We start from the raw sequence: 27,588 nt of genomic DNA on the forward strand, positions 1-27,588 counted from the left end.
TTTTTAAGTTTATCCTTTTCTTGGGACATTTCATTAGTAGCCATACACAGAGAAAGAAAAGGCAGTTATTTTATGATCAGTCAGTCATGTATGAGAAAATTCGGTCCCATCTTATTTTGCCCCATTTACTTTGGGGAATAGGAGATATTTTAAAAGGAATGGAGAGAGAGATTGAAGGGGCTATTAGTGTTTTATTGTACCCTATTTTATAATGTCATTGTTTAAATCATTTAAGTGTTTGCCTAGATTATAAATCCATTGCAATAAAACTATTGGGATGATTTTTTTCTAGGACATACCAGTATCCCTATGCCATGCCAACCAGGTTTTTTTGGATGCTTTGTGAGTGCAGTGCTTTCCCATGATTCTGATCTAGAGCCTTTTCCCCATACACTGTATTGTGTGTGTGTGTGTGTGTGTGTGTGTGTGTGCGTGCAAGTGCACAGCAGGTGATTTTACGCTTTCTGGTTGTCTCTTCTTGCATATTAGGGATGGAAACTTGGACAAATGCATCAGCAATGCAGCCATTCTAGCTTTGCCTTAGAAATATTATTACAATAATGAAACCGACATATTAAAGAATGTTTTATTGATTTTTTATTAAACTTCCAACACAGAAATGCATTTCTACACAACTTGCTTTGAACAAATATATCAAAACCACATATACAGTGTAAGAGGAAGCCAACTAAAAGCATTACAGGTTGAGTATAAATACATTTCAAATTACACTACATAACAAAACATGTGCGAACTCATATTGCACCAATCTGTCTTCTGTACATTGGCACATACATAACAGTTACCAATAGGAGCACATCTTCCAAATGAGCCACAGTATTACTGTTATTACACAAGCCATCCATACACAAACACAGGCAAGAAGCCTGACACCATAATTCCTTTTCACCCTGGCTGTGTCTACACTGGCATGAATTTCCGGAACTACTTAAAACGGAATACTATTCTGTTTTCAGTTTTTCTGGAAAAGGAGCGTCTACATTGGCAGGCTGCTTTTCTGGAAAAGCCCTTTTTCCGGAAAAGCGTCTGTGGCCAATGTAGATGCGCTTTTCCGGAAAAGAGCCCCAATCGCCATTTTTGCAATCGGGGCTTTTTTCCAGAAAAGACTACTGGGCTGTCTACACTGGCCCTTTTCCGGAACAGTGTTCTGGAATAAGGACTTATGCCCGAGCGGGAGCAGAATAGTTTTTTCGGAATAGCGGCTGATTTTGTACAGTAGAGCGTCGTTGCTTTTCCGGAAATTCAAGGGCCAGTGTAGACAGCTCGCAGCTTATTCCGGAAAAGCGGCTGATTTTCCGGAATAAGTGGCCCAGTGTAGACACAGCCCCTTTGTTCAGGGCAGTTGCTTAGCTGCAAAATGTATTATTTCAAGTATTGAAGTTTGGTGCAGGCATCATTGTAAGGATCCCATCAGCAACAGAGCAAAACCTAATAGTAGTGCCAGCACGGTCTAAGATATTTGCCCACATACAAAAATATCTCTAAAGAATGGATAAAAGGAGTATTGGGTTTCCACTTCACTAAGTATCCAGTGGGGAATGCTATTCCATTTCTGAAAGTAGTAACATAGCTGAACAGGGGTATGGAGAATTTTATCACCCGCATGTCCACTTCAGATAAAAGCTTTACATTTCCCTCTTTCTGGAGTGCTCTAAAAATTGTTTTCAATTTTGGGGAAAAAATGGAAAATTGTTTTGTTTAAGATATGGGAGAAGGAATTAAAATTGCTTCAGGATTTTCATTGTAAGATATAATAATTATCATGCAATATAACCTGAAGCACTTCAGAGTTCATATATTGTCACACATATATGGCACCAGTACACTACATGCTATTTTATAAGTTACCATGCTTTTCATGCCCTAGAATGCCTTTGCCTGATCTCAAGCAACAGTCAAGCTGTTTGAGGCTTGCAGTCAAATCCAGCCTTGTCAGAAAGGTAAGATAAATCATTTCTGCCAAGCTGACAGTACAGGAAATGATTTATTGTGCCTTTTTCTGATTCATGTTTATTATAAAATCACAGGTAGCTAGACTTTAGCATCAGTAAAAACTGCTGCAGTTTTGTTCATTGGTGTGCCGTTGCATGCAGAATAAACATCAAATCTCACAGCATTTAATGATTTATTTTAATATATCTGGCACATAAATTAGCCAACAGAGCTATGAAATATGAACTGCAGCCAAGGTAATTTATGAATATTGAATTTCACTATGCAGCATGTCACCTGCAAAATATAGTGAGGACTCCCTGGAAACGTCATTCCCTGCCCCAAGCAGCCTATAGTCAGATCAGATCATCTGAAAGATTAAAAAATACGGAATGAAATGCCCTCAGTCTCAAAAAATTCCAAACTTTTCCCCTTAAAACTGATGGGGAAAATTTTTCCAATGCGGGCCATGATATTTGAAATCATGCTTGTATCAATGCATTAAAATCTACACTTGCATACACAAGTGGTTAGTTATGAAAATGAAAAGCTGAGCCATAAATTGGATGTTATGCACACAACTACCCATTATGCATGTGTAAATGTTCTGGTGTCCATGCAGAGACCGATATGCTCATTTTAAAAATCTGACTATATCTCTATTTTTAGTACTTACTAGTTTCCTAATACACATTCTAATTTCTAAAAGTGCAAATGGCAAAAACTAGGCTGGGTTTTATACTTGTCCTCATATCTTTCGTAAGTGGAATGGGTTAGCATTGGCGATAAATTAGAAATACAGCAACACATGCAAGATACTCTTCAGAGGCTTGGTAGTGAATGTGAAAAACTCTTAATAGCCTCTGTTTACAGTATCTTGAGAAGAGTTGCTGTGGAAGTGCTTGAAATCATGTACCGTAAATTAGCGTATATAACCCGTGGGTTATACACATTTTTACAACACTCCCCTCCCCACAGGTATACATGTCTGCGGGGTATACACATTTATTTTTACACACAAGCCTGTGCTGTGCTCTCCATTCCCCCACCCAGAGGAGGATGGGTTGCTCCTGACTGTAGCTGCGAAGGGCCTGGGGGAAAGTGCAGCTCCCTTCCTGCAGGCCGGCCAGCGTGCCTGTGCTGTGCTCTCGTTCCCCCCACTGGCAGCTGGTATGTGCAATCACCATGAATTAGTGTATAGAACCCACGGGTTATACTCGTCCACGGGTTATCTAAGACTTTTTCTATACAATCAGAAGAAGCCGCGGGTTATACTCGAGTGTGGGTTATACTCGAGTGCAGGTTATATATGCTAATTCATGGTAGTTATGTGAAAATCAGGAATACTTTAATTTGGAAAAAACACTATTTCATCTGGTATCTGCTGGATAATTCATTTTCTGTTTTGACATGACAATTCCCAAACATGAAAAAAAAATGTTTTAAAAATGTAGGAGAAGGGTGCCCGGGTTTAAAGTAAATGCAGATCTCATAAAATGTTCACTTGCAATAGAGCCACTAAAAGGAGATGCTTTCACTTGATAGATACTCAGAATCTTCAAATGAAGTCAGGGTGCATCTTGAAAATGTAGGCGAAAGAAATAGAATACCAAGGATGTAAACAATATATCCCAATGCAAAGGCTCAATTTGAAAGAAGCACATATCAGTTTTCCAATAAAAACAGCTGCTGGGGTTTACACAGCAAACCTGTAAATGAGTAAATAATGCCCAAGACTTTCAAAAAAAAATTCATTGCTTCCACCTGACTGTGCTCTATGTATTACACTGTTTGCCCCTAATAAAGCGATTCCATATTTACAGTAGTGGGAAGCTTTTAACTAAAATGTTTGCTACATATTCAATGGATACCACACACCTATAAAAACTCTACATATGGTTTTCTGACAGTTGTTTTAGGTATAGAATAAGAAACAATTACAAAAATCCACAACCAAAGAACCTGTTTGTCTATACACAGAGCAGAGTTTCCAGTGCTGTGTCAATTTGGCACCTTTTATAAGCACTGTACTCATTTTAAAGCCAAGATCTTTTTGACACTTTTATAACCATTAAATGTGCAGAGACTGAGAAAGAGCAAGTGCACTCCAAGACTTATTCACTCAGCCATACAGTTCTCAGTCTACTGCACTATGCATATGCATTGATTAGTATCCCTAGAAGTCAGCTAGATACCACAATTAGGCAAGCAAAGCTTGCTACTAGTAATTTATACAATGTACTTTAGATCCAATTACACAGTAATGACTGAGTAGCAGATAGTTGCTGGCAGCTAAAACTGCCTCAAATGGCTTTCCTTGAGGGAAAGCCAATGGGCATCAGGGAAAAAATAAAAACAGTCCCACAATATTTAAAGCCATACTTCCCATCCACAAAGTTGTAATACTCCAATCAACAATTGGATGGAAAAAGTTTGTGTCACAAATAGCACTTTTAAAATGCAATTAGAAACATTGGTTTAAAAAACCAAATGCATCTTAGAACTCTAGGGTCTAATCCATTTTAAAAGAGAGCACTCTGGACTGAGGGATGTGTTATGGGTATAATTACTTCAGGCTCATTTACTCTACGTGCACCTCCAGATGCGTTAATTCTAAGTGGTGAACTGGGGTGCTGGAGCTAGAGGTTCTTGTAATGCAGCAGCACCCTCCGATTTGAAGTGGATTCCATCATATAGAGGGATTACAGTTTTGTTCAGTGGCTTTCAGCATCTCCACCCTAAAACTTATTCTAACACCACTGCAATGAGATCCCAGCAACATTAAGAAAGGGGTGGGGGGTGAAGAGGAGTTTTTGCATTTCAAAGATCTAGCTGGGAATGGGAAAACATCTGAAGAAATGACTACCATCTGGAAAATTTTGTAGCTCTCCCTATGAGAGAGAGAATGCATAAAAAGAATGAGTTATGTGCAGTGAGCACTGGTCCTAGCCACAGACGTTATTGTAGCAACTGTAGATCCTCATAAATATGACAGACTGAAAATATTAAAACCCAGTTTTAGAACGTAATTTTGTTAGCATTCTTGTCATAATGTGTTTAAAGCAAATTGAAACTGCCAGCTCTTTTGAGCCTTTATTGAGAAGTGTATTTTAGCTACTTGGTACATTTACAAGAATCCCACTCCTCCCACCCCGCAGCCCTCTCCCCCACCCAAAAACCCATTTGCTTGAAGAAAAAAATAACATTTTTAAGTTAAATTTCCTTTAAATATAAAACAAGAACAAAAAAATGTAAACAGGAATTGGCAAGTCAATGTAGTTATAATTTCTTGGAGTTCCTTGCCAAAAATGCAGCATACAAGCAAAATCCAGTCCTGGCTAACAAAGTTTGGTAACAAGAGAATCCATTGGCCAATGTAAAAATCTGTAATCAAAGTCAACATGCTAATATATTGCACTTTAACAAAAATGGGGTGAACAGAAAATACATTCAAGTATGACCCGATGTATACAGACAGCAGAACCCTAAATCCCAGCCACAAAGCATAAAGTGAAATTACATTATCATTAACATTGTGCAGCTTAATGATACAATTGTTATGCAGACATAACAGTTAAGATATCTGGTGCCAAAATATAACATTTTACAGAGCGAAAAAAATGAGAGTCCCAAATATGTCTCAACTAGACACTAGTGACAAGGTATTTAATGCAAGGCCAGCCATTACCAAAACACCATTGATACAAAAAGATGAGTGGGACAATGCAGGGAATCTCTTCATAAACATATAAAGCAGAAATGACCTTTCATGATGTGCAGAGTAGCCTTCATAACTAAACATCTCAGTAGCAAATCTTGCCTTTATCTTGCAGTGTCTCCAGTAGTCCTAATATATCAACCCTACATCAGCCACTGGAACTGCTTGAACAGAAATCCAGACCACAAATTACTGGGCTTAGTTCTTTGGTAGTATGTGAAAGCAAGCACAGCTTGCATACAGCAAAGGATGGGCACAAGCATAGGTGACAACCCATATGAGTACACTGTGCTAATCACGGAATACCATGCATACTTCACTTCCTGCTCTTGGCATCTTACTGACTGTAGAATGCTGGCTGAGTATTACAACCTTATTAAGCATAACCTGGCTTGTCTACATTGGAATTGTATTCATTCTATGGTGTAGCTGAAGTAGTGAGCCCACCAAGGTTAGTAGCACCAAATTAAATTCATCAGCCTGGTTTTACTTGCTCTTATTCTGGTTAATTTATGTTATAATGGAAGCTGATTCTTCCAGAGCCCAGCTCCAGCTCTTAGTTGTCCTACCCACTTCTAAACAAGATCAGATGTCCTACCCTATATAATACTTAAGTCAGGATGTAAAAATCATTGGATACAATGTTTGATATGGATATGGTACACATCAGGAAATATTTTAGCTGGAATATCTTCTTCATAAACACATACCACCTGTTTAAGCTAGGCTAAATCCTAATATAATGGCCAGGTTTGCATAGGGAATTTGAAGGCATTAGATAATATGCAAAGTCCCTTTCATCTTACTGCATGTTATGAAAATTAACTCTCCATTATACTAACAATAACTTAAAATCTTTCCCCTTTAATAGTAGAATCCTCATGGTTAAAATTAGGAATGATTTGCATTTAGAAATAAGAACAGTCACATTCAACCACCAAGAAAAGTTATATTTCTTTGTCTCTTTCTGCGATTAAAAGAAAACAGAAGGCTTTTTTTTTAAGTGTTGGATTGAAGAAGGAAGGGCATCACTTTTTAAAATATATTTTTTTCTATGTTTAATTCAAAATTCCAATTTTCTTTTTTTTTTTCAAAACTAAAAAAAATATGCACTTGCTCTATACTAGGTAATCAAAAACAAAAAAAAAAAGGGCAAGAGAAAGTTTTCAGGGAAAGCTTATTCAATTTCTTTCCACTGGAAAAAAAAATTAGAAATGTTACTGAAGTGACAAATTTCAAAAAATTTAACTATTTCCGGTCAAAACAATCATACCACATTTTGTATAAATAAATATATTTACAGCCTTCAAGATTAAATATATCACATGAAGTTTAAGGTCAACATGGAGTTTATAATGGATATACTTTCAAAGCCTTTATTATACTGGCTTTAATTGTTTAGTGTCTTGTTTTTGATGTTGTTTCTCAGCCACAACCGCTAATATCAACTGACCTTTTAACTGATTGTGCCAGATCAGATATATATTTATAACAGATCATAATAAGCAGGTTTTGTGACTATATATTAGTAAAAAGATATTACTTGTCTTGAACTGCAAAATCAAAGTAAAATATTTGAAAATCTGTACACAAAGTAAATTATCTCTATGTATTTAGAAAAATATAGCACAGAAGTTGTATTCATTTTTCTAGTAGCCTCTTTCCTAGTGTTTATAAGTGTTTATTTAAACAATTTTAATATATGAATTATGGAAATAATGTATACCTATGTACTATAGGGGTGTGTGTGTGTGTGTGTGTGTGTGTGTGTGTGTGTGTTTACAACTGAGCATATAGGTAAGCTACACTGCAGTTAAGAGTTTGGTTGCATAAGAAGTGTTAGATATTTGGAAAATATATAGAAATAGGTTTTTAAATTTCAGGAAAATGCTACAATGTTGCATGTCTACATTGATAAAATGCATCTTAGCATCTTCTCAACATTTGTAAACATTCACAGTCCTACAGTAATAATATTTAGATATGAATGAAAGAGTGCATACATACACAGACTGATTTTAAAAATATGGAAATAATGACTTTTGTTTAAAATATAGACTTAGTTTTAGCAAGCATGCTAATAAAAACCAGATTTGTTCTTAGACTGCCCTTTCTATGTTATATTAGAAGTTATAACTACTCATAGATGGTGGAAATAGTTACATAGTCTTATTAGGAATTTATATGGCCTTTATCTAGTATTTTAGCACCAGTCACATACATCACAGCTACATCTACATTGGCAAGATTTTGAACAAATACTGACACAAGAGTTTTTGTGTTAAAGTATTTGCGCAAGAGAGCATCTATACTGGCATGTGCCTTTGCGCAAGAGATGTACTTTTGCGCAAAAGCATCCATGCCAGTGTAGACGCTCTCTTGTGCAAGAAATTAACGTTGCCTGTCTACACTGGCCTCTTGTGCAAGAACAGTTGCTCAAGAGGGCTTATCACTGAGCAGGAGCGTCAGCGTATTTGTACAAGAAGCACTGATTTTATACATTAGAACGTCAGTATTCTTATGCAAGTACTCGCGGCCAGTGTAGACAGGTGGCAAGATTTTGCGCAAAAGCAACAACTTTTGCACAAAATCTTGCCAATGTAGACACAGCCCACTATACTCATACCATAAGCTTTTTTAGGGTAGGCACTGTGTTACTGTTGCATGTTTGAACAATGCTTAATACAATGGAATCTTGATCCCTGACTGGCACCACATTATCTGGAGGCAATGCAGTAACAAATAACATGCAGATATTCATAATTGAAAGTAATGTCCATGTAATTCCTCTCCTGATTAGTTAAGAAATCATAAAAATGTAGGGTTGTAAATGACCTACGAAACTATCTAATCCAATTCCCTGCTCGGAGGAAGAATTACAGGGCAGATTAAGAATACGTAGCTGCTGGTCAATTTAAGATGATTCTTCATTGCCTGTACCCATGGAATTCTTTATGCCTGTGGTAAGTAAGTGCAAAGCATTGCTGTTCTGATTTAGTAGTGATTTATACAGACTTTACAACAGGGACAATAACATGGCAGTGGCTTGCTAGAGTTAGCCACGGCTGCTATTTTTACCTGCATGGAAACAGGTATTGGGATTACTGCTCCTATTGGCTGCAGATCGCCGCTCCAGGCCAATGAGAGTGGTGGGAAGCGGAACGGACCACAATACAGCCAATGGGAGCTGCAGTCACCAGTACCTGCAGCCATGCAAGTAAATATAGCAGTGGGGACCTCCAGGAGCTAACCCACATGGACCAGATCTAGCCCAAAACCTGGTATTTACCCACTCTTCCTTGACATCAATGTAAACAAAAGCCATGGTTCTCAGGACCTAATGACCTGTTCCTGAAATATGAGATCCTCACAGCCACTCCAACTCCTACATGCTCGGTGAAGGAGCAGCATAAAAGGGGCTCTAAAAGCCCTGGATCTGAATAGAGGAGAATAGCCCCAGTGCACTAATTTAGTAAGATAACATCAAGCTATTATATGATAACCCCTTCATATGGTCAGGCATAGATGGTGGGAGGCTAGGAATGGGATGGGCATGTCAAGCTGGACCTGCAGCACTGCTGAAGTTCTGGATGACACTGATGCCCATAGAGAGCTATGGGCAGGATGCTAATAACTTAAACATGCCTCTAGACCACTTCTGTCCCCAGAGTACTCTGGAGTAGAGAGCGTGCAATGATGATTTACCTTCACTGTGGCCTGCCCTTTCCCTGGGCTGAAAGCTATATGTTGTGCTCTAAGGACTGCAACTCAGAATCTCTCTGAAGTCTTTCCAGTGATAACATTTTCATTGGGAGTTCTGCCTGCATAGGGAATATCAGACAAAGCTTGAAAAGATCAACACTAAAAAGAAAAAAAAATCATGTCCCATCTTCCCAGGAACTGGTGTTTTGGTAGTAGTTGGCTGGTAAAGATGTTGAGGGTGAAAAAAAGGAGTATAAAAGTTTACAGTCCTGATTCTTATCCAAACTAGTAATAGTAGGACACAAATCTTTAACACTATACTAGTTTCATTGATTTGTGTGGGTGCAGGATCGGACCCTAAATGAGAAAAACAAACATAGATTTAAAATGCTATTTTGGGGGATCTTGAAGATGACACCTTAGAAAAGGTGAAGAACACCATTCAAGGATTTCTATATTGTCCATTTCTTTTGTTTTGTGCAACCATTCCCATTGCTTCAGCACCCAACACATGTTCTTAGTACTGACTTTTTGTAACTCAGTGGACATCCCATCAAAATATTTTTGCATTAACATTGTATGTATTCATGGAATTGAATAAATACTTAGTATCATAAGCCTATGTGTGCCATTTTAAAAATAATTGTTATTTCACAAGTTATTTTCTTCTTTCAAATGCACAATTGCAGAAGATGAAATGATTTCTCTTAGGAAAAATAATTGCATGAGCAAAACAAATGCAAGTGAAAAGTGAATGTTGGAACAGACTCTCTTAACACTTCTAAATTTCAGCCTCTCTAACAAGAAAATGAAAATAATACAAGAGTAAACTTAAAGGGATCCAGTCAACTTAAAAATGTGTCTGAAGATATTTGCCTACTCTAGTTTCAAACAACTTCTTAATGTTACTGTAACAGAAAGAGATTAGAGGAAAAATACTGTCCTATTTACTTTGTCCATTTAACAGCACAGAGGAAACAGTGACACTAACCGCACACAATCTAGTCAATTATTACATCTTCCCTGTTTCTGTGGGTCTTTCACACAAACAGGAGAGAAAAACAGTGCATAAAAATCAGGAAAATGTGATTGTAAAACCACAAAAACTGGCAGGAGAACTCAGAAGCAATGTACAGACTTCAAACCTCTTCTCTGTTAAAATTGGATTACTTCAGGTTGACAGGATCCATTTAACTGTAGAAGTTTTGATAGTTCTAGTGTTTCCTCAGCATTTATCACTTTAAAAGACTTTTGTCTGTTTCATGAAAATTTGGAAAAAGCAAACGATCTAATAGGCAACAGTTTTACAAGTAGTGCATTAAATATCTAATTACTTTTATTCTAACATTAACTGTAAAATCTTATCATAAGGCTGGAGTAGTCTTTGAAATATAGAACCATTTTCTTAAGCATTTAAAATATTTTAATGTTCACCTACTGTGCAAAGTATTATCAACAGGAAGGGACAAGCTAAGTCACAATTGAGCTAAACTTACCCCAAACCACAACCTGAAAACCCCCAGCAACAACAACCTGTTTTGATTGTCAACCATTTTGCCTTCAATTTTTGCAATTCGGTTTCCTCTGTAATTTCTAGTTTCAGTTGAAACAATTGGGAACAAGGATGTAAGTTTTGTAGGAGAACATTATTTGATGAGATTTCGAGGTCTAAGAACATGGTATGTGTATAAGAAAATATCCCATAGGTTGTGTATATATCCAATTCAACATTCCAAATTTCTCTAGTTTGCCTGTCACTTAGAATGTTTATTCCAAAATAGCTGTCCTTCCTTGGACAAAATTCCCATTGATTTCAGAACTGGTGACACTTCCAATCACATCTGTTAAACAATTGTAATTGACTTTAATGGGAGCTTTGCCTAAATGAGGACTGCAGATCCACATATGCCTAGACAACAAATATTCATGTATGTTCAATGGTTGAATTTTAAATGTCTTGTCTTATTTGAAAGAATTTACTCGAAGCAGAGATATTTTTTATACATTTACCATGGAAGTAATAAAACCAGTGCTAACTAGTAGGCTGGTGGAAACTTATAAAATGGGTCAAATTACTAAATATCTATTTTCAATACTCATCTATTGGGAAAAAAAAGCCTTAGGAAATGTAACAATCCTACTAGTCCACCACAAAGATGGGTGAAGTCACCATGTTTGTATAAGGGGAACTGATATGCTACTTAAATTGAGACAAGGGAAGTAACATGTGAAACATGTGAGTGAAGAATGGAGGAAGAGGAAGAACAAGACTGACCCAAACTTTTAGCTAAGGAGTCTTACCTTGCCCTTCTCTCCAATGAAGTCTAGGTTCTTCATGAGCAACGTGTAAGAAACACTATTTCTGATTACAAAAACATTTCCAGAACAAATGGTCATTGACAATGCAGCAAAATCCCCAAATTGAAGAATCTAAGGCTTGCTAAACTTGAATATTATAAAAGAGAAATATGGATGAGATTGTTCTTTGTTTTCTACTCTCACAGACAGAAGAGATGGAATTGATGTCCACAGCAGTTCTGTGGCTTCTGTTATTTTATAACACAGAGCAAATATACTTTCTACATACCAACTGTTTGTATGAAAACTTGAGAATGTAAAAAACAAACAAAGAAAAACCTAAAGCTCTGGTAACCAATTCATTTTCAGGTTTCATTGTAATTGTCTTGCTCTTGTAATTCATTGAACGTCCAGGGAGGGAAAAAACTCTCCTCACGTGAATGTTCCAAGCTGGAATGGGACAGACAGGCAACATCTGTTTCTTCAGGATGTAAGTGATCATGATTTCAAGTTATCTTCTGTTGGGACAACTTCCAGGATGATCTGCAGGGTTTCAGTTACCTTACCTGGAAAGATAAAATATTAAAGAAACTATTAAAGAAACTGGAGATATGTAGGAAGCAATCAAAGAAGATTCTCCTAGAAGAGCTGTACAACTCACCAATTATACATGTCCATAAATATTTAGATGTACCTGTCATAGCATCATAAAATGTACCATTTAAAGAGCCATACCACTGTCTTACCCTTTCAAGTAATATTTTGCTCAGCTCTGTGCCAAAGAGAACAATTATGAAGCATAGAAGAGCTCTCATTTGTTGGCGAGACTTTTCTCTCTATTTAGACATTATCTCTAGAGTTAATTCTCTGCACAGTTGTTTATCTGAAAATAATGTCAGTGTTGGACTAAGGCCCAAATATGCTAAATGATGCACCCATATTCTGTGTCAGAATCTCCTTGATCCAAAATAAACCCAAATAAATAGGTACATATAATATAAATGCACTGGTTTAAACATGTTACATGTTAGAAATATTTTCCTATTACATAGGAACAGCCGTACTGGGTCAGACCAAAGGTCCATCTAGCCCAGTAGCCTGTCTGCCGACAGTGGCCAGTACCAGGTGCCCCAGAGAGGGTAGACCAAAGACAATGATCAAGTGATTTGTCTCCTGCCATCCTTCTCCAGCCTCTGACAAACAGAGGCCAGGGACACCATTTCTATCCCCTGGCTAATAGCCTTTTATGGACCTAACCTCCATGAAATTATCTAGCTTCTCTTTAAACTCTGTTATAGTCCTAGCCTTCACAGCCTCCTCTGGCAAGGAGTTCCACAGGTTGACTACACGCTGTGTCAAGAAGAACTTTCTTTTATTAGTTTTAAACCTGCTACCCATTAATTTCATTTGGTGTCTTCTAGTTCTTCTATTATGGGAACTAATAAATAACTTTTTATCCGCCCTCTCCACACCACTCATGATTTTATATACCTCTATCATATCCCCCCCTCGGTCTCCTCTTTTCTAAACTGAAAAGTCCCAGTTGCTTTAACCTCCCTTCATATGGGACCCGTTCCAAACCCCTAATCATTTTAGTTGCCCTTTTCTGAACCCTCTCCAAGGCCAAAATATCTTTTTTGAGGTGAGGAGACCACATCTGTACACAGTATTCAAGATGTGGGCATACCATAGTTTTATACAAGGACAGTAAGATATTTTGTGTCTTGTTTTCTATCCCTTTCTTAATAATTCCTAACATCCTATTTGCCTTTTTGACCGCTGCTGCACACTATGTGGAAGTTTTCAGAGAACTATCCACGATAACTCCAAGATCTCTTTCCTGATTTGTCGTAGACAAATTAGCCCCCATCATACTGTACGTATACTTGGGGTTGTTTTTTCCAATGTGCATTACCTTACATTTATCCACATTAAATTTCATTTGCCATTTTGTTGCTCATTCGCACAGTTTGGTGAGATCTTTTTGAAGTTCTTCACAGTCTGCTTCTGTATTGACTATCTTAAACAGTTTAGTATCATCCGCAAACTTTACCACCTCACTGCACCCCTTTCTCCAGATCATTTATGAATAAGTTGAAAAGGATTGGTCCCAGGGCCGGCCCCTTGGGGGACACCACTAGTTACCCCTCTCCATTCTGAAAATTTACTATTTATTCCTACTTTTTGTTTCCTGTCTTTTAACCAATTCTCAATCCATGAAAGGACCTTCCCTCTTATCCCATGACAATGTAATTTACACAAGAGCCTTTGGTGAGGGACCTTGTCAAAGGCTTTCTGAAAATCCAAGTATACTATATCTACTGGATCCCCTTTGTTAACATTAAGTTTTTCTATTTGTTCCGAAACCTCCTCTAATGACATTTCAAACCGAGATAGTTCCTCAGATTCATCACCCACAAAGGACGGTGCAGATTTTACATGGTGGTTAAGCTATGGTGACTCTTTTTTAGGTCTCTTGCTATGTTTTTTAATTTGGGGTATACATTTAAGTTGGGCCTCTATTATGGTATCTTTAAAAAGTTCCCATGCAGCTTGCAGGGATTTGGCTCTAGTCATTGTGCCTTTTAATTTCTGTTTAACTAACCTCCTCATTTTTATGTAATTCCTCTTTTTGAAATTAAATGCCAGAGTGCTGGACTGCTGAGGTGTTCTTCCCACCACAGGACTGTTAAATGTTATGGTCACTATTCCCAAGCGGTCCTGTAACGGTTATCTCCTGGATCTGATCCTGCACTCCACTCTATTCTTCTTTATTGAAGATAAGAATTAGGGATTAGTAGGATTTGTCCTTTAAGAGTTTTTCCTGTTTACACTGTTGATTCATATGCAGGCACCAATAACAAATATTGACCAAGGAAAGAGTTGCTTCTTCCTCAAAGCTAATCTTAAACTGTGAGGCATCCTTGCCAATAGAAGGCCTGATTCTCCACTGCCCAGTACCTTGTGTAGTCATTAATAACAGTGCAAAGTGAGGGCAATATGGTTCCAAAACGCTACCATTCTGATTTGTTAGCATTTTAAACTCACTCTGCACTGGCATAAATGACTTAAGGTGCAAGGCAACGGAGAATCTCTATACTGCTCTTCTTTTTCTACCCTTTTAGTTTCGGTGGAGAGTTTGAATACAATATTTAAGGTAAGGATTTTTTTCCTGAAGAAATACTTTTTATTGAAGCCTGGATTATGGAAGTGAGACACTGAAAAACTGATGGTACTTATGTGCTTTCAGCAGTGGCTAGAGATATTTAGTCTGATTCTCATTTACACCATTCTGGCACCACAGGTCATATCCGTATCCACTGTAAAACCCTTTTTATACTTCCAGACAGGGTTGTCTTTATAGGTTATGGTGTCCTACAAGAAGGCAGGGGGAGGGGAAATGGAGGAGGGGCAGGCTGGTGGCATCCAGGACTGCAGGAGGGGCAGGAGTAGGACAAGAAGGCATAGTCATGGGAACTGGGGGGTACTGCAACCCTCCACACATACATATTTTACTTGTGTTCCCAACTGTCGCTAACCCTGTGCCCAGGATCCTCACCAGCTTCACAAACACAGTCCCATATCTCCCACTGTGCATTCTACTTGTGCCTAAGAATGGCCCTGCTTCCACAGCAGTTTAAAGAGACCTTAGCATAAATGAGAGTCAGGTTTATTGTCATCTAGACCTCCTGTGCAGGAACTCAGCATTGTTATCTATAACCACAGAGCAAAGGCTTGGAATGGAAAAGAATTCTCACAGTAAAAGCAGTGATTTAGTGGACATGTATATGACAGGACAAGGAACCTGCTGCTGTTCTGTAGCATAAAGCTAAGATGAATTCCTGTGGAGCCCAACCTCATTAACTCAACAAGCAGAGCTGCACTGAACATATCATACTACTCCTTGAATGGGCAAGTGGCACCCTCTGATGTCAGGAAATAGCAGCTAAAGAAATAGATGGATTTTATATATACAGCATATCAGATTTTATATGTACAACATATCAGCATATCAGGCTTGATATGGACTCAAGCCTCAAAATACAGAGCCATTGCTGAATTTTAAACTCCTCAAAGGTTGGAGTTACTCAGCTCATTATACAGAGACAGGGCACTGGGTAAATAGAGATCCAAATATGGGGCTGCTAATGAACACCCCCAAGTTCATGTGTTTTGAATCAGGTACACCTCTGATCTCTGTTACATTCTTTTCATTATAGATTTACTTTTGTGGGTGCCCTTTTTATTATCTTCAGTTTTAGGTTAATTCTGTAAATGGTGAGAAAACAACCCGGTACAGATACAATTTGTCCAAGCACTGTGTGTCCTAGGTGTCTAATACTAGTGAAATATTAGCTTTCTAGTGCAAGATAAGGAGACATTTGAGAGTTGGGGAAGGCAGGGCAAACCCAAACATCTTTCTGGCTACCTGCATAGGCCAGGCATATTAATTCCACAGTGAGAAAAGTTATTTTTTATTAAATATGGTAATTTGATAAATAAGAAGAATGTTTATGTTGTAGTCTCTGTGGGAGATCAGCTAACTGCATTATTCAGATCTCAGAGAAGTATCTTAAATGGACTTATCCTGAAACAATGTATGTGAAAAATGCTCTTTGGTCTCTACAGTGCAACAGTATCAACTTCTGCAAAGTAAGATCTTTTTTTTTTTTAAATGACCCCAGGGATATTTCTCACCGCTTACTCTGAAACAAAGCTGTTTATTTAATGAGTAGGTTATCACCTCCTCCCCGCCCCAGAACTGCCAGCATTGGTTTTCTCTAACTACTGTTGTTACTATAGGAATAACACGGGGAAAGTGAACAAGCTGTTTCACCCATATTGACAGGTGTCTGCTGCTTTCTCCTCTGAGCCAGCACTATGTGACTATATGTGTTACACAGACATCTGGCTTGATTTCCTGCATGAAGATCTGATGTTCTCCAAAGGGCTAGAAGAATCAGTTGGTAGAAAAGGTTTAATGTATATCCAATCTCCCTTAAAGAGAATATTTTCCTTTCACCTGAGTAATATAGTTCAACACTGGCATCCTGTGGCCACAGAGTTTCAAGGAACCATGTTGCAAAACCTTAGAGCTTCTCATCAGAAAAATGCAAACAAGTAGTGTTGGTTTATCAGGAAAATATATTCCAGTTGCTAAACTTCAAGCCAGAGAAATCATACAGTAAGAAGGACATCACCTCTTCAGAATAAGGTTGGTTAATTGCTGTTCAGGAGTCTATTAAATCATTGTCATTTGTACCAGTGCTTTCCACAGAGACTCTTGTGACACCAGTAATAACAAAGTAAGTAAGTAATTATAGCACAGCACCTAATACATATATTTATTTTAAGATTTTGACTAAAACCTCAATGGCCAAATTTAGATTTTCTTACATTGGCTAACACTTTACTTTGCAAACAATGCTATTGACTTTAATAGAACTTTCCCAGAACTCCATGCATTGGGTGGCACAAACTGGCCTATCATTTGCAGAAGTACAGGCTGCATTCACACGAGTATTTTAAGCATCTTTAATAGGACAAGCTCATTTTAAATGCCCAATAAATCCCAGTGGCATGGAGTTGGGGAAAGCTCTTGATTTTTTTAATTTCATAAACTATAGGGGAAAGTCATCTTCTGTCAATGTCTGTAGATTTTGCAAAATGTCTGCAGCATAAGGCAAGCTTTTCACCCAAGTTTGTTTAACATTACTCACCATTTCGCAAATCTCTTAGGAGATAGTTTTCAGTGCAAACAGAAGCATAAGCACTGTCTTATGATAAAACCTCATAAAATAGGGCTGAGTGACAAAAGGAAACATGGGAATGGAACAGCATTTTTTAAACTAATTGTGCTGTTTTTCCCTCTCTAACCAAAAGAAATTCAGGCAGCTCTTCCCCAACATATCAAAAGTTTCATGTGTTTTTTAAAAAAAATCCAAAAATAATAAATAAACATTTTCCTCAGATTCAGATGTTAAAAAATGACAGCTAAATTCCTTCAGGTAAATATGTTGGAAGTCATTCACAGAAAAGATGTAAACAGCCATCATAACAATATGTCAAATATAGAGCTTTTTATCTCGTAACTTTACTTTTTAATAGCCATTCTTCCTTAAAAAATGAGGTGTACAGGGTTCTTTCAAAAAAGGGGGGGAGGTTCTTTAAAAAAAAACCCGTCTAAACTGTGTTCACTTTTGAAAAAGTTTTCAGAAGATTATATGCAAATTAGCACCGAATTTGCATATCTCCTTTTGAAAGAATAACGTAGTCTAGATGAAACCTAAGAGTCACATCACCATCTGTTTTTTATGAAGGGCTTGATTCCAGCAGCCTTGAAACTAAGTCCTGTGGAAGGTGTTTGGTTTGAGTAGCATGTGCAGAATCTGGACTACCTTTGGGTCAGATGCTGTTGTCCTCTCATGGAAACATTTAATCTATTGAAATGGGCAAATAGCTGTGGTCAGTAAATTAAATGGGATCCGATGCCTGTGGCGTGAGTGAAGAGGCATTCAATTTTCTGAAATGTCTTGGTTGTTGTTTTTTAAATGCTTGACTGTCTGATTTGGTTGAAATTTCAAAGAATGAGCTTACTCCAGACATGACCCTTCCAGGCAAGTTAGTTTAACTGGCAGAACACTGGCTACAGCATTTGACTGAAAATCAAGTGGCTCTGCTGTCCTTGGAATATGAGGAGTTGACTCTTTAAGAGGAGATGGGCTTCAGCACCATTTGTGACATTCTTAACTTGCTCCCCTGGAAAAATGGCTCAATCAGGCTTTTGGAATGGATAAGGGAAAAGCCTGGATAGTGAGATGCCAGCGGAGAGAAGGAAAAGTCAAGGAAGGCCTCTAGGAAAGTAGCAAGCTTTGGAAGTTACTGCTCAGTAGAGAGCCATCGCAATTCAGGAGGGACTAAAGAGGGAGACACAGAAAAAGAGGTCTGTGATTGGCTGAAAGCTGAGACAGAGGGAGGTGCATCAAGTAGTATTAGTTATTGAAAATGGACCAGATCCTTCGTATGAGGGGACTAAGCCTAGTTTGAAATTGGCAAGACATACTTGACTTTGTGTTTATGTTTGTACTTGGATAATGATGGAGTTTTTGTTAATTACTTAGCTGGATGGCCAAATCACTGCATCTACCAAACCAAACAGTGGAGTTTTTGAGAAGACTTAACATGGGGGAATTGAGGCAGGAGTTATGGAGGTGGCAACCCTATTACAGGGATTGACCAAAAATGTGGACTTACCCAAGAGTCTTCTGAACCATCTTGGCTTCTTGTCCCATATGATAAAGAGGTAGTAGGCAGGGACACCCGTCAGGGTTATGGCAAAGCCTATCCCAGTATTAACAGGATCAGAGTAAAGTGACAGTGCAACCATGAAGAGGCAGGTGAAGGAAAACAAAGCTGGAATAAATAGCGGTACCTGAAACACAGGCAAAAAAAAAAAAGTTATTACTTCCCGCTGACTTTGGTTATTGAATGACACAGGTATTTAATGTTCCATGAAATGTAAATTGGATAAAACACAGCAGCACACTATAGTTCTTCAGAAATACTAATGTTTAGAACATGCCTTTGAAATGTAACTAAAGAAAATAAATTAAATACAGCATTATGCAGTAAGCACTACAGCAGTCTGTTAATTACACACTAAAACACCAGTGCTTTGCATCTTTTAAAATGTAAAGGTTGTAAATACGTTACACTACAAAAGTCCTTTTCTAGTCTTCTATTAGACAAGAAGCACTAACTATAGTAAAGATTTCCTCAGTGATAATTACCTATTAGATCCCATTTTAATATAAAGCTAGGCGCTCAAGTCGCCAGCTGCCTTTTAAAATTATAATGTACATATTGATATCCCTCTGAAGGTGCAAAACAAAATCTGGCTAGAAGAGCACAAGATTGTAATTTAATCATGGATAAAAGATATTTGATAGCATGAGATAACTGACAGGTACTGAAGTAGTATTGTGCTTCTGACAGCATGACTGATAAACTTATCAGTGTCTCTCTGAAAACAGAAAAAAATAGCAATTAATTCTCTCAACTTTTGACAGTGATGATATAAACTGTCTTTTCTCCTCTTGGAAGAAGGTGCCTGATGGTACTGCTAACTAGACACCTGGTGTAATGGTGAATTCTCAAGAGAATTCCCTTGCCCATAGACATTACTGATACTATATTATGCCCTGTTAATGTGTAGTAAAACGAAGAAATCGAAGAGAAATATGCTAACCTGCTGTCCTTTCATTTACATGCCTAAAAGAATGCAAGGAGACAGACTTATTTTTAAGTTAAGTTTCTTTCACCTGTTTAAAAAGGGATCAATTTTTGCCACTTTTACTCATGCTATGTACCATCTTGCTTTACAAATAGCCTCAATGCGAATACTCATATAGTAAGCTCATATAAATAAGGTATAGTATACTCATATAAATAAGGGTGGCAGAACAAAGGCTGGAATAAGTATTAGGCCAGATTTGAGCAATTTTTCAGGGTTCAAATCAGTGCACACACATAACAGTGCCTGCAATTAACTGTGGGCACAAATATCGGTAATTTAATGTCCAGTGACCTGTTTGCACCTGAAATGTGTGATTGATTCCAAATAAGATTCTGTAGAGAAATTAGGAAAATAAAAATAAAAAATATACCTTTGACATCTAACTATAATTATTTGTGCCTGACATTAACTCACATTGCAAAAACACGGATGACATTGTTTGGGCCTGCAAAACAGAAACCAGATAGGGGTCCAGATGTAATGTCCCAAAACACTGGCCTTTTCATAGATACACAGTTGTGTACAATTAGGAGGCATCTTCACACAGTTTGTTAGATTAGACATTAATCACAACCTACTACCTTACTCCCTCAACATAGCCTGTGTGCAAAATTGAAGAACTTCATTTTCACACACCAACCTACATATAAATATACAACTTCTCCTCAGACCTCATCAACAGTGAACACGAAAGACTTCTCTGGAGAGAAGCAGTGCTAGATTAACATTTTTGTTCTTCTTTGGAGATCTTGCAGAGAGAAACAAGCTGGAAATTCTAATGTTAAACATTTAAACTATAGTTAAAGAATCAGTTCTGTAAACACAGCTTGCTTGCAAGCAGTTTACATTTTACTCCAGAAAATCTACTGCCTCATCAGGCTATGGGAATAGAGGAGGGTTAAGTATATGGAGAGAGATTTATGTAAAAACAGTCAAATTGCTGAAATTACCTTGAAAGGACGAGGCATATCAGGACGTTTATATCTGAGGTAAATCAGCCCTGCAACTACCAGTCCAATAAAAAGCCACCTGGCAAAACTTAAGAAGTTCAGGAGGCTGTAGAGATCCCCAGTGAAGAGCATTATCATTGTTAACGGGTGCTGCAAAAGAAATTCAGAGCATAAGAGAGTCTTAATGTCCCAACTGCTTTTATTTACATCGTCATCTTGTATTTATAGTACACTATAGGTGACTCATGGTAGCATTTGGGGAATACACTACCCCTATTCCCCCACCTAACTTTAACTGCTATAGGGAGTGCCCCCCATACTGCCTCCCTGCTCTTATGGGTGGCTCTCCCCCTCCTACCCTCAGGCATCAGACCACCCTGCTCAGAACCAAGAACAAACACATTGCTGAAATGCAATAATCTCTGGGGTGAAGAACAGCAGCGAGCTTCATACAGAAGGATGTACACAGCAAGAGAAGGGGAAATTTTGGTCAACACCAGGACACACCCCTACTATGAGATCTTTAATGTCTACGTACTTTGGCAGTTAATTAAACTTATAGTTACTAACGTGAATCTAAAGCAGAGGTGGGCAAACTACAGCTGGCAGGCTGCATCTGATACATCAGTCCTTTTCATTCCTGTTCCACACGGCTCCTGGAAAGAGCAGCGTATCCCCTTTCTGGCTGATTCCTAAGCTTAGGGCAACCAGAGGGCTCTGTACGCTGCTCTTGCCCCAAGCACTACCCCCACCGCTCCCATTGGCTGGGAATTCCTGCTGAAGGGAGCTGCAAGGGCAACACCTGCAGACAGGGGGAACCACACACAGAGCCACCTGGTTGCACCTCTGCTTAGGAGCCAACCAGAAGGGGGTCATGCCGCTGCTTCCAGGAGTTGCTTGAGGAGTAAGTACAGCCTGGACTCAGCATCCCTTGTCCCCCCCAAGTCCCAGCCCCCTGTTCTATCTCTGATGCCCTTCCCATGCTCTCAACTCCTTGGTTCCAGCCTTGAATCTTCTGTTGCACCTCAAACCCCACCCTGGCCCAGAGTCTGCACCCTGAGTCAAAGCTCTCATACTCCCTCCCCTAAGCTCCAACCTCCTGACCCAGGCCAGGGCCCCCTCCCATCCTCTGAACCTCTCAGTCTCAGCATAGTCCCTTCCTGCACACCAAGCCCCTCATCCGTGGCCACCCCAGAGCCTCCACCCCCATCCAGAGGCCTCCACACACACACACACACACACACACACACACCAACCTCCTACTACAACCCAAAGCCCCCTCCTGCACCTTGAACTCCTCATTCCTAGCGCCACCCCGAACCCTCACCCCATCCTATATCCCCAACCCAATTTCATGCGCATTCATGGTCCTCTATACGATTTCCACACTTGAGGTGGGCAAATCAGAAAAAGTTTGCCCACTCTTATTCTAAAGAGTAGTGTAGAAACTCCCACACACATTTGATTTGTTCTATGCTACAAACCTATTTTAATAAAAGGGGTTAGCTTAGGTTAAAGAATTAACATTTAGAGCCTAGATCAAATGACTGGGGAATGTCCACACTTGATTTTACAAGCATGTTAAGAATCACAAGAACACAAATAAAAAATGTCAAGTGAAAACTGGCTCTCAGTTTTTATGTCCTAATTCAAAAGACACCGCCAATTTGTATTTTTTGTTTTTTGAATGAAGGGCTAGGTCGACCTTGCTCTAGGCTATGTGTTCACTGCCAAACAAAAAAAGTGAAAAATCCTAGTGGAGACACACTGGGCAGTTTTTACTGAGATGTAGTGAGGCAAGGTCAGGAGGCGAGGGGAGGGGGGTAGAGCTCACAGGGCTGGCCTTTCTTGCTAAATTGTGATAAAAACCACTTCTAGTAGGATTTTACAGCAAGAGCTAGTTAACTTGTATTCATTTCTCCATTAAAAAACAAAACACACATATATTTTTGGCCATATCTGGGCTTTGGACAGACAGTGTAAATATATCAAACACGGGGTTTACCCCACTGAGCATCTCCTGTGACTTCCAGTCCATTATGATTTACACAGTGCTCACACTGTGTTAAGTTCTTTACAAATAAAAGAAACAGGGCAAAATCCTTACCCTGCTGAAATCAAGGGCAGTTTGGCATTTGATTTCAGTGGGGACAGGATTTCACCTATAGACTCTGCCCCCTAAAAATCTTTAACCTTAAGCATGATGCTGCATGTCAGGTCAAGCAAAGGTTGGAGGTGAGAAATAAAAAAGGCTGCAAATAAGATCTCACAGTTACTAGGGCTTGATATATGCAGGTTTTGGTCTTAAAAATTCTCCAAGCCATAAATAAGTCAGTACGTAATATGCAATGTTTTCCTTTCTTCACTCTGTGTACATGCTCATTTTCCTTCTCTTCCCCAAATAATCACATTGCATTCTTGTGGTGCTCCGCCCTCTCCATACCACACAAAAGGAAAACCTGCAGACATGCGACAGGTCAGAGCAGAAAATATGTTCATAATGACTGCACTTAAATCTAGGATTGCATGAACAAAAGGAAAGACTCAGAGTACACTCCATCTTCCTACAGAAGCACACTGCTTTTGCATGGAAAAAGCAGGATGTGTAACTCGAACTCGCACAATAAAAGGGAACTAAGGGAAGCTGCACTGCCCATGCACTATAATAAAAATGTAAGTCACGAAAGAGCCAATAAAATAGTAAGCAAAACAAATGGAATGTTGCAGGGTAAAACAAATACACTAAAACATCTCCCTCCCCCAACCCCTGTAAGTACAGACCCCAATTTTCAAACTTGGGCACTACATTTTGATATCTAAATGTAACATTCAACATTTGGTGGATGGTGACACTGCAATTGGATGTGTGATAGCAGCACATGGAGTCGTACTGGAGCTAGCTTTGATCTCACCAGTGCAGATACCAGCTACAGTGGAACCATGGCAGCATGGGAGCCAGCACAGTATGTCCCCAGACTCCCTAGTGGGCTTGTAGTCAGGCACCTAGGCCATCCTGCTGTTGCTATCAGCACCTGTGCTAGACAGACTAAAGTTAGCTTGAGTGTGTCTCCACATGCTGGGCCTGACTGCAGTGCAGACAGAGCCTTAACCCGACACTCGCACATCCCAAAGTGCACCTACTGTAAGTATTGATTTAGGCCCAAATCCTGCAATCTGAGACTTCCACACCAACATGGAGTCCCACTCAGATCCGTGGGACTGTGCAGGGGGACAAGGGTCAAGCAGTCTGGAGCAAGGCCATTGGTTTAACAGGGTCTGATGTGGAGCACCCACAATCCCCATGAAAGACTGAGCCCCACATGGAAATTTATTTACAGACATAACAGCGGAGTTTAAAAATTAGGGGTTGAACGACTGCTCTTTTTTCCCCTAATGCTTTATTATAGAAACTAGTATCCAATGAACACAGAGCCAACTTTTAGCTGTGAGTCTGTTGTAGGAATTAGTAACTGGCCCATCACTATATACTACCTGCTGCTTTTCCTTTCTTCTCATAGCCTTTCACTATTGTTTCTCTTAGCCATCTTATCTAGCATACGCTCTCACAATGACTAAAAAAGCAATCACTGTACTGCTCAGGACTCCCCCCTCCTGCATTGTCTTTGTGTATAATTGCTTGCATTTTTTCACTTTAGGGTGCTCTCAGGCAGTACTGTTTAGCGGCACTTCCAATTACGTGAATTTGAGTTTTATTTCTCTACTTCCTTTTCTATGAGACTTCATGTTGCTGAAAGAGGCCCAACTAATCACTTTCTTTCAACCTCCCAAATCCTTAGAAATAAAGTGTAATGAGACAGGATTTAGGTAGCAGCCTCAAGGAATTAAATGCTGCTATCAGAAACACAAAGCAAGCGGTACTAGAATACACCACTTCAGAGTCTCACGTCTGTGCTTACTGTCCTCTGCCCCTCACCAAACCCCACAATATAAATTAATAATAAATGAAACTCCAGCAGTGCCCACGTTCTGCTTGAATCCTCCCAGGCAAGTCTGTAATACACAATCTTGTGCAGGAACATTTGTTTGTATGATTTACCAAAACAATGACAGCTGGCAGAGGAGTGTGCTTGCGGACATGAATCATGGAGAGAATTTCCGGAAGGTGACCCTCACGGGATGCAACGTAGAACATCCTAGCGGGAAGTAAATGTGAACAGACTTTAAATACACTCATTATAAAGAAGAGTCAAAAACATCTCACTAGAGATGCAGAACACGTTGAAAGTTATCCTGAGCAGTACTACTTATTTTTAAAATGTTCAGCTTTCAAAAGATGTCAGAAGCCCATACTCAGAACCAAAGCAAAAGGCTTCTAACCATGTTCCATCTCAATATTATCAGTCTTTACAAGCTGTTAATAGAATGTTTTCCCACATTTACCACATACGTTAGAAATAAAGCTTTAATGAGTTAGGTATTACACTAATAGGGATTAATATTTAAAACAATTCACAAGATTTTAGCAATATGTTGGTAATGCATGCCAAACATGATAAAAGTCATAATGATAATTGTAGCCAACCTCTCCTGATACGTAAAGGAATTAATCCTGGTTTAATTTGCCCTCTTTGGTTTTGAGTCATTCCTTAATTGTACCCACTTTTCATCCCCACCACCTTGTGCCTCTCCAATAATGTCTTGATTTTCTTACCTGGAGACAGCAAAGATGCCACCATTCATAGACCCAAAGCAGGAAAGGGCAACAAATATTGGAACAGCTAACGAAAAATTTCCCATTAACCGTTCAGCAAAGGTCTGGTACAAGAGAGAAACACGAATTAACAGAAAAAATAAGAGATTTCACATGACCCTATTCTATAAATTTGTGACATTGTGTACTGCATGTTTGTTCTCTTTTTTAGTGTGATCTATATGGGCAAATGTCTGCTCCTACTCAGTGAGTAGCATCTTATTTGGACAGCAGTGTCTTATTTCAATGTGCCTACTTGCCAACAAAGGTACTATTTCATGGAAGAGGGGCAGAATCTGTCCCTAAATATTTATTGTTTTAAATAGTCGACTATTCATTTACATTATGCAAAGGAAAATCTATATCTAATCTCCTTTTGGCATACATATATAAACATTCTCAATAGATTTAGAATGATCACCATTCTGTGATTCCATCATCCTATAGTGGCACCCCGTCACATCCTACTCTCCTAGGTTTTTATCATAAGAGTCTGTTTTTTTATCTTTATGGTTTGAAGGAGCACACTGGTGCTGCCCAGGATTTTCTGTGTTCCCACAAAACATTCTGCTGCTAAAGGTTGTACATTACAGAATTAGTCACTTGGAAATAGTGTGTTCAGAGTCTCTCATTTTAAAAAAACAACCCCTTAGCCGTGTCAACCTTGGTATGTGGTGTTATACTTGTCTATTGCAAGACAGATGCCACAAGAATAATGAACTCCATCACAATTCAGCAAAACACTTAAACACATACTTAAGGGCATGCTTAAGATCAAGTCCCAGTGACTCTAAAGATTCAGCTGAATAGGGATCAGCTAATGTTATCAATAAGCTTAAACTCATCGGTATTCATCAGTAAGGGATCCAGTAAAAATCAATGAGACAGGAGCCCATGTTTAAGTGTTTTACTAACTTGGGACCTTATAGGAGTATTTCTGTGTAGCTTCATTGTAAGTTTCCCACTTTTTTATTCTTATTTTCAGGGGAAATGACCAACTTTAACAACTGCACATCTGTTATACTATAGCCAGATCTATACATTCGCATTTTTCCTCCATAACTTACCACTGCCACAGCCTTTGAAATTAGCAGTTCCTCGGGGCTTATTGCAGTGAAATAAGCCACATTTGTTAACACATAGCCAACTGTGACAATAACCATCGAAATGCATATTGCAAGTGGTATGTTTCTGGAAGACACAAAAAAGCTCATTAGTTGCAATCTGCTAGTCATTCCCTCAAAATGAAGCAAATGAGAACATGAGAAAAAGTCATTTGGTCTTTGTCCTTTGTATGCCTAGATCTAAGATTGGCATGAACAGATGAGCAGCTGGTGATCTAGAAAATTATAACTACAAGCTACAGATTTAAAAAAAAAGAAATTGACATTCCATGTCTCTAATTTGAGTCAGCTATTCAAATAATAATACATAAGCAGAAAAATTCTGTCCCTCAGTCATGCATATGCAACAATATCCTCAATAAAGCTCTACCGTGTGCCAACTGACATTCACACTGAAGACTGGACTTTATGGAGGTAACAGAAGACTGAATTTGCCTCAGAAATTGTAGAAATAAGCATTAAAACCTTGTTATTTTATCAAAACAGGATGAGGACAAAGGAAGTGTTAATAAACAACCACTATGTATTATACAGCACTTTTGATCAGTAGTTCTGAAAGAAGACAGTGTCATTACCCCTGTTTTAAATAAAGGAAAACTGCATTGTGGAGGCAAAATGACATGACCAAGATCATGCAAGGATGCCAGCAATTGAACTGGGAGTAGAAACCAGGTCTCCTGAATCCCAGTCCAGTAAGCAACTCTACTCTGTAAGCAACACAGCCTACCTAGAAATTACATGCTATGGCCCAGATTAAGTAACGATTCAGATTTGAGAATTAAAGAATCAGTCTTTAGTTTGAGCTAACAGAAAGAAGCATGATACATACAGGATAC

General features: G+C 38.7%; 1 protein-coding gene across 1 annotated transcript in view; it reads right to left on the reverse strand.

Moving 5' to 3' along the window:
• Positions 1-555: 555 nt before the first annotated feature.
• SLC7A11 (solute carrier family 7 member 11) overlaps positions 556-27,588 on the reverse strand; it is an 86,936-nt gene continuing 59,903 nt past the window's right edge. Inside the window, exons 7-12 of the mRNA XM_006124420.5 lie at positions 26,696-26,819; positions 25,590-25,693; positions 24,975-25,071; positions 20,918-21,067; positions 18,926-19,103; positions 556-12,237 (exon numbers count right to left, since the gene is read on the reverse strand). Of these exons, the coding sequence (XP_006124482.1) occupies positions 12,170-12,237; positions 18,926-19,103; positions 20,918-21,067; positions 24,975-25,071; positions 25,590-25,693; positions 26,696-26,819 (721 nt within the window). The 3' untranslated portion in view covers positions 556-12,169. The remainder of the gene's footprint in view (positions 12,238-18,925; positions 19,104-20,917; positions 21,068-24,974; positions 25,072-25,589; positions 25,694-26,695; positions 26,820-27,588) is intronic.

The sequence above is a fragment of the Pelodiscus sinensis genome, chromosome 4 (genome assembly GCF_052426305.1).
Source record: "Pelodiscus sinensis isolate ZL-2025 chromosome 4, ASM5242630v1, whole genome shotgun sequence".
Lineage (NCBI taxonomy): Eukaryota > Metazoa > Chordata > Testudines > Trionychidae > Pelodiscus > Pelodiscus sinensis.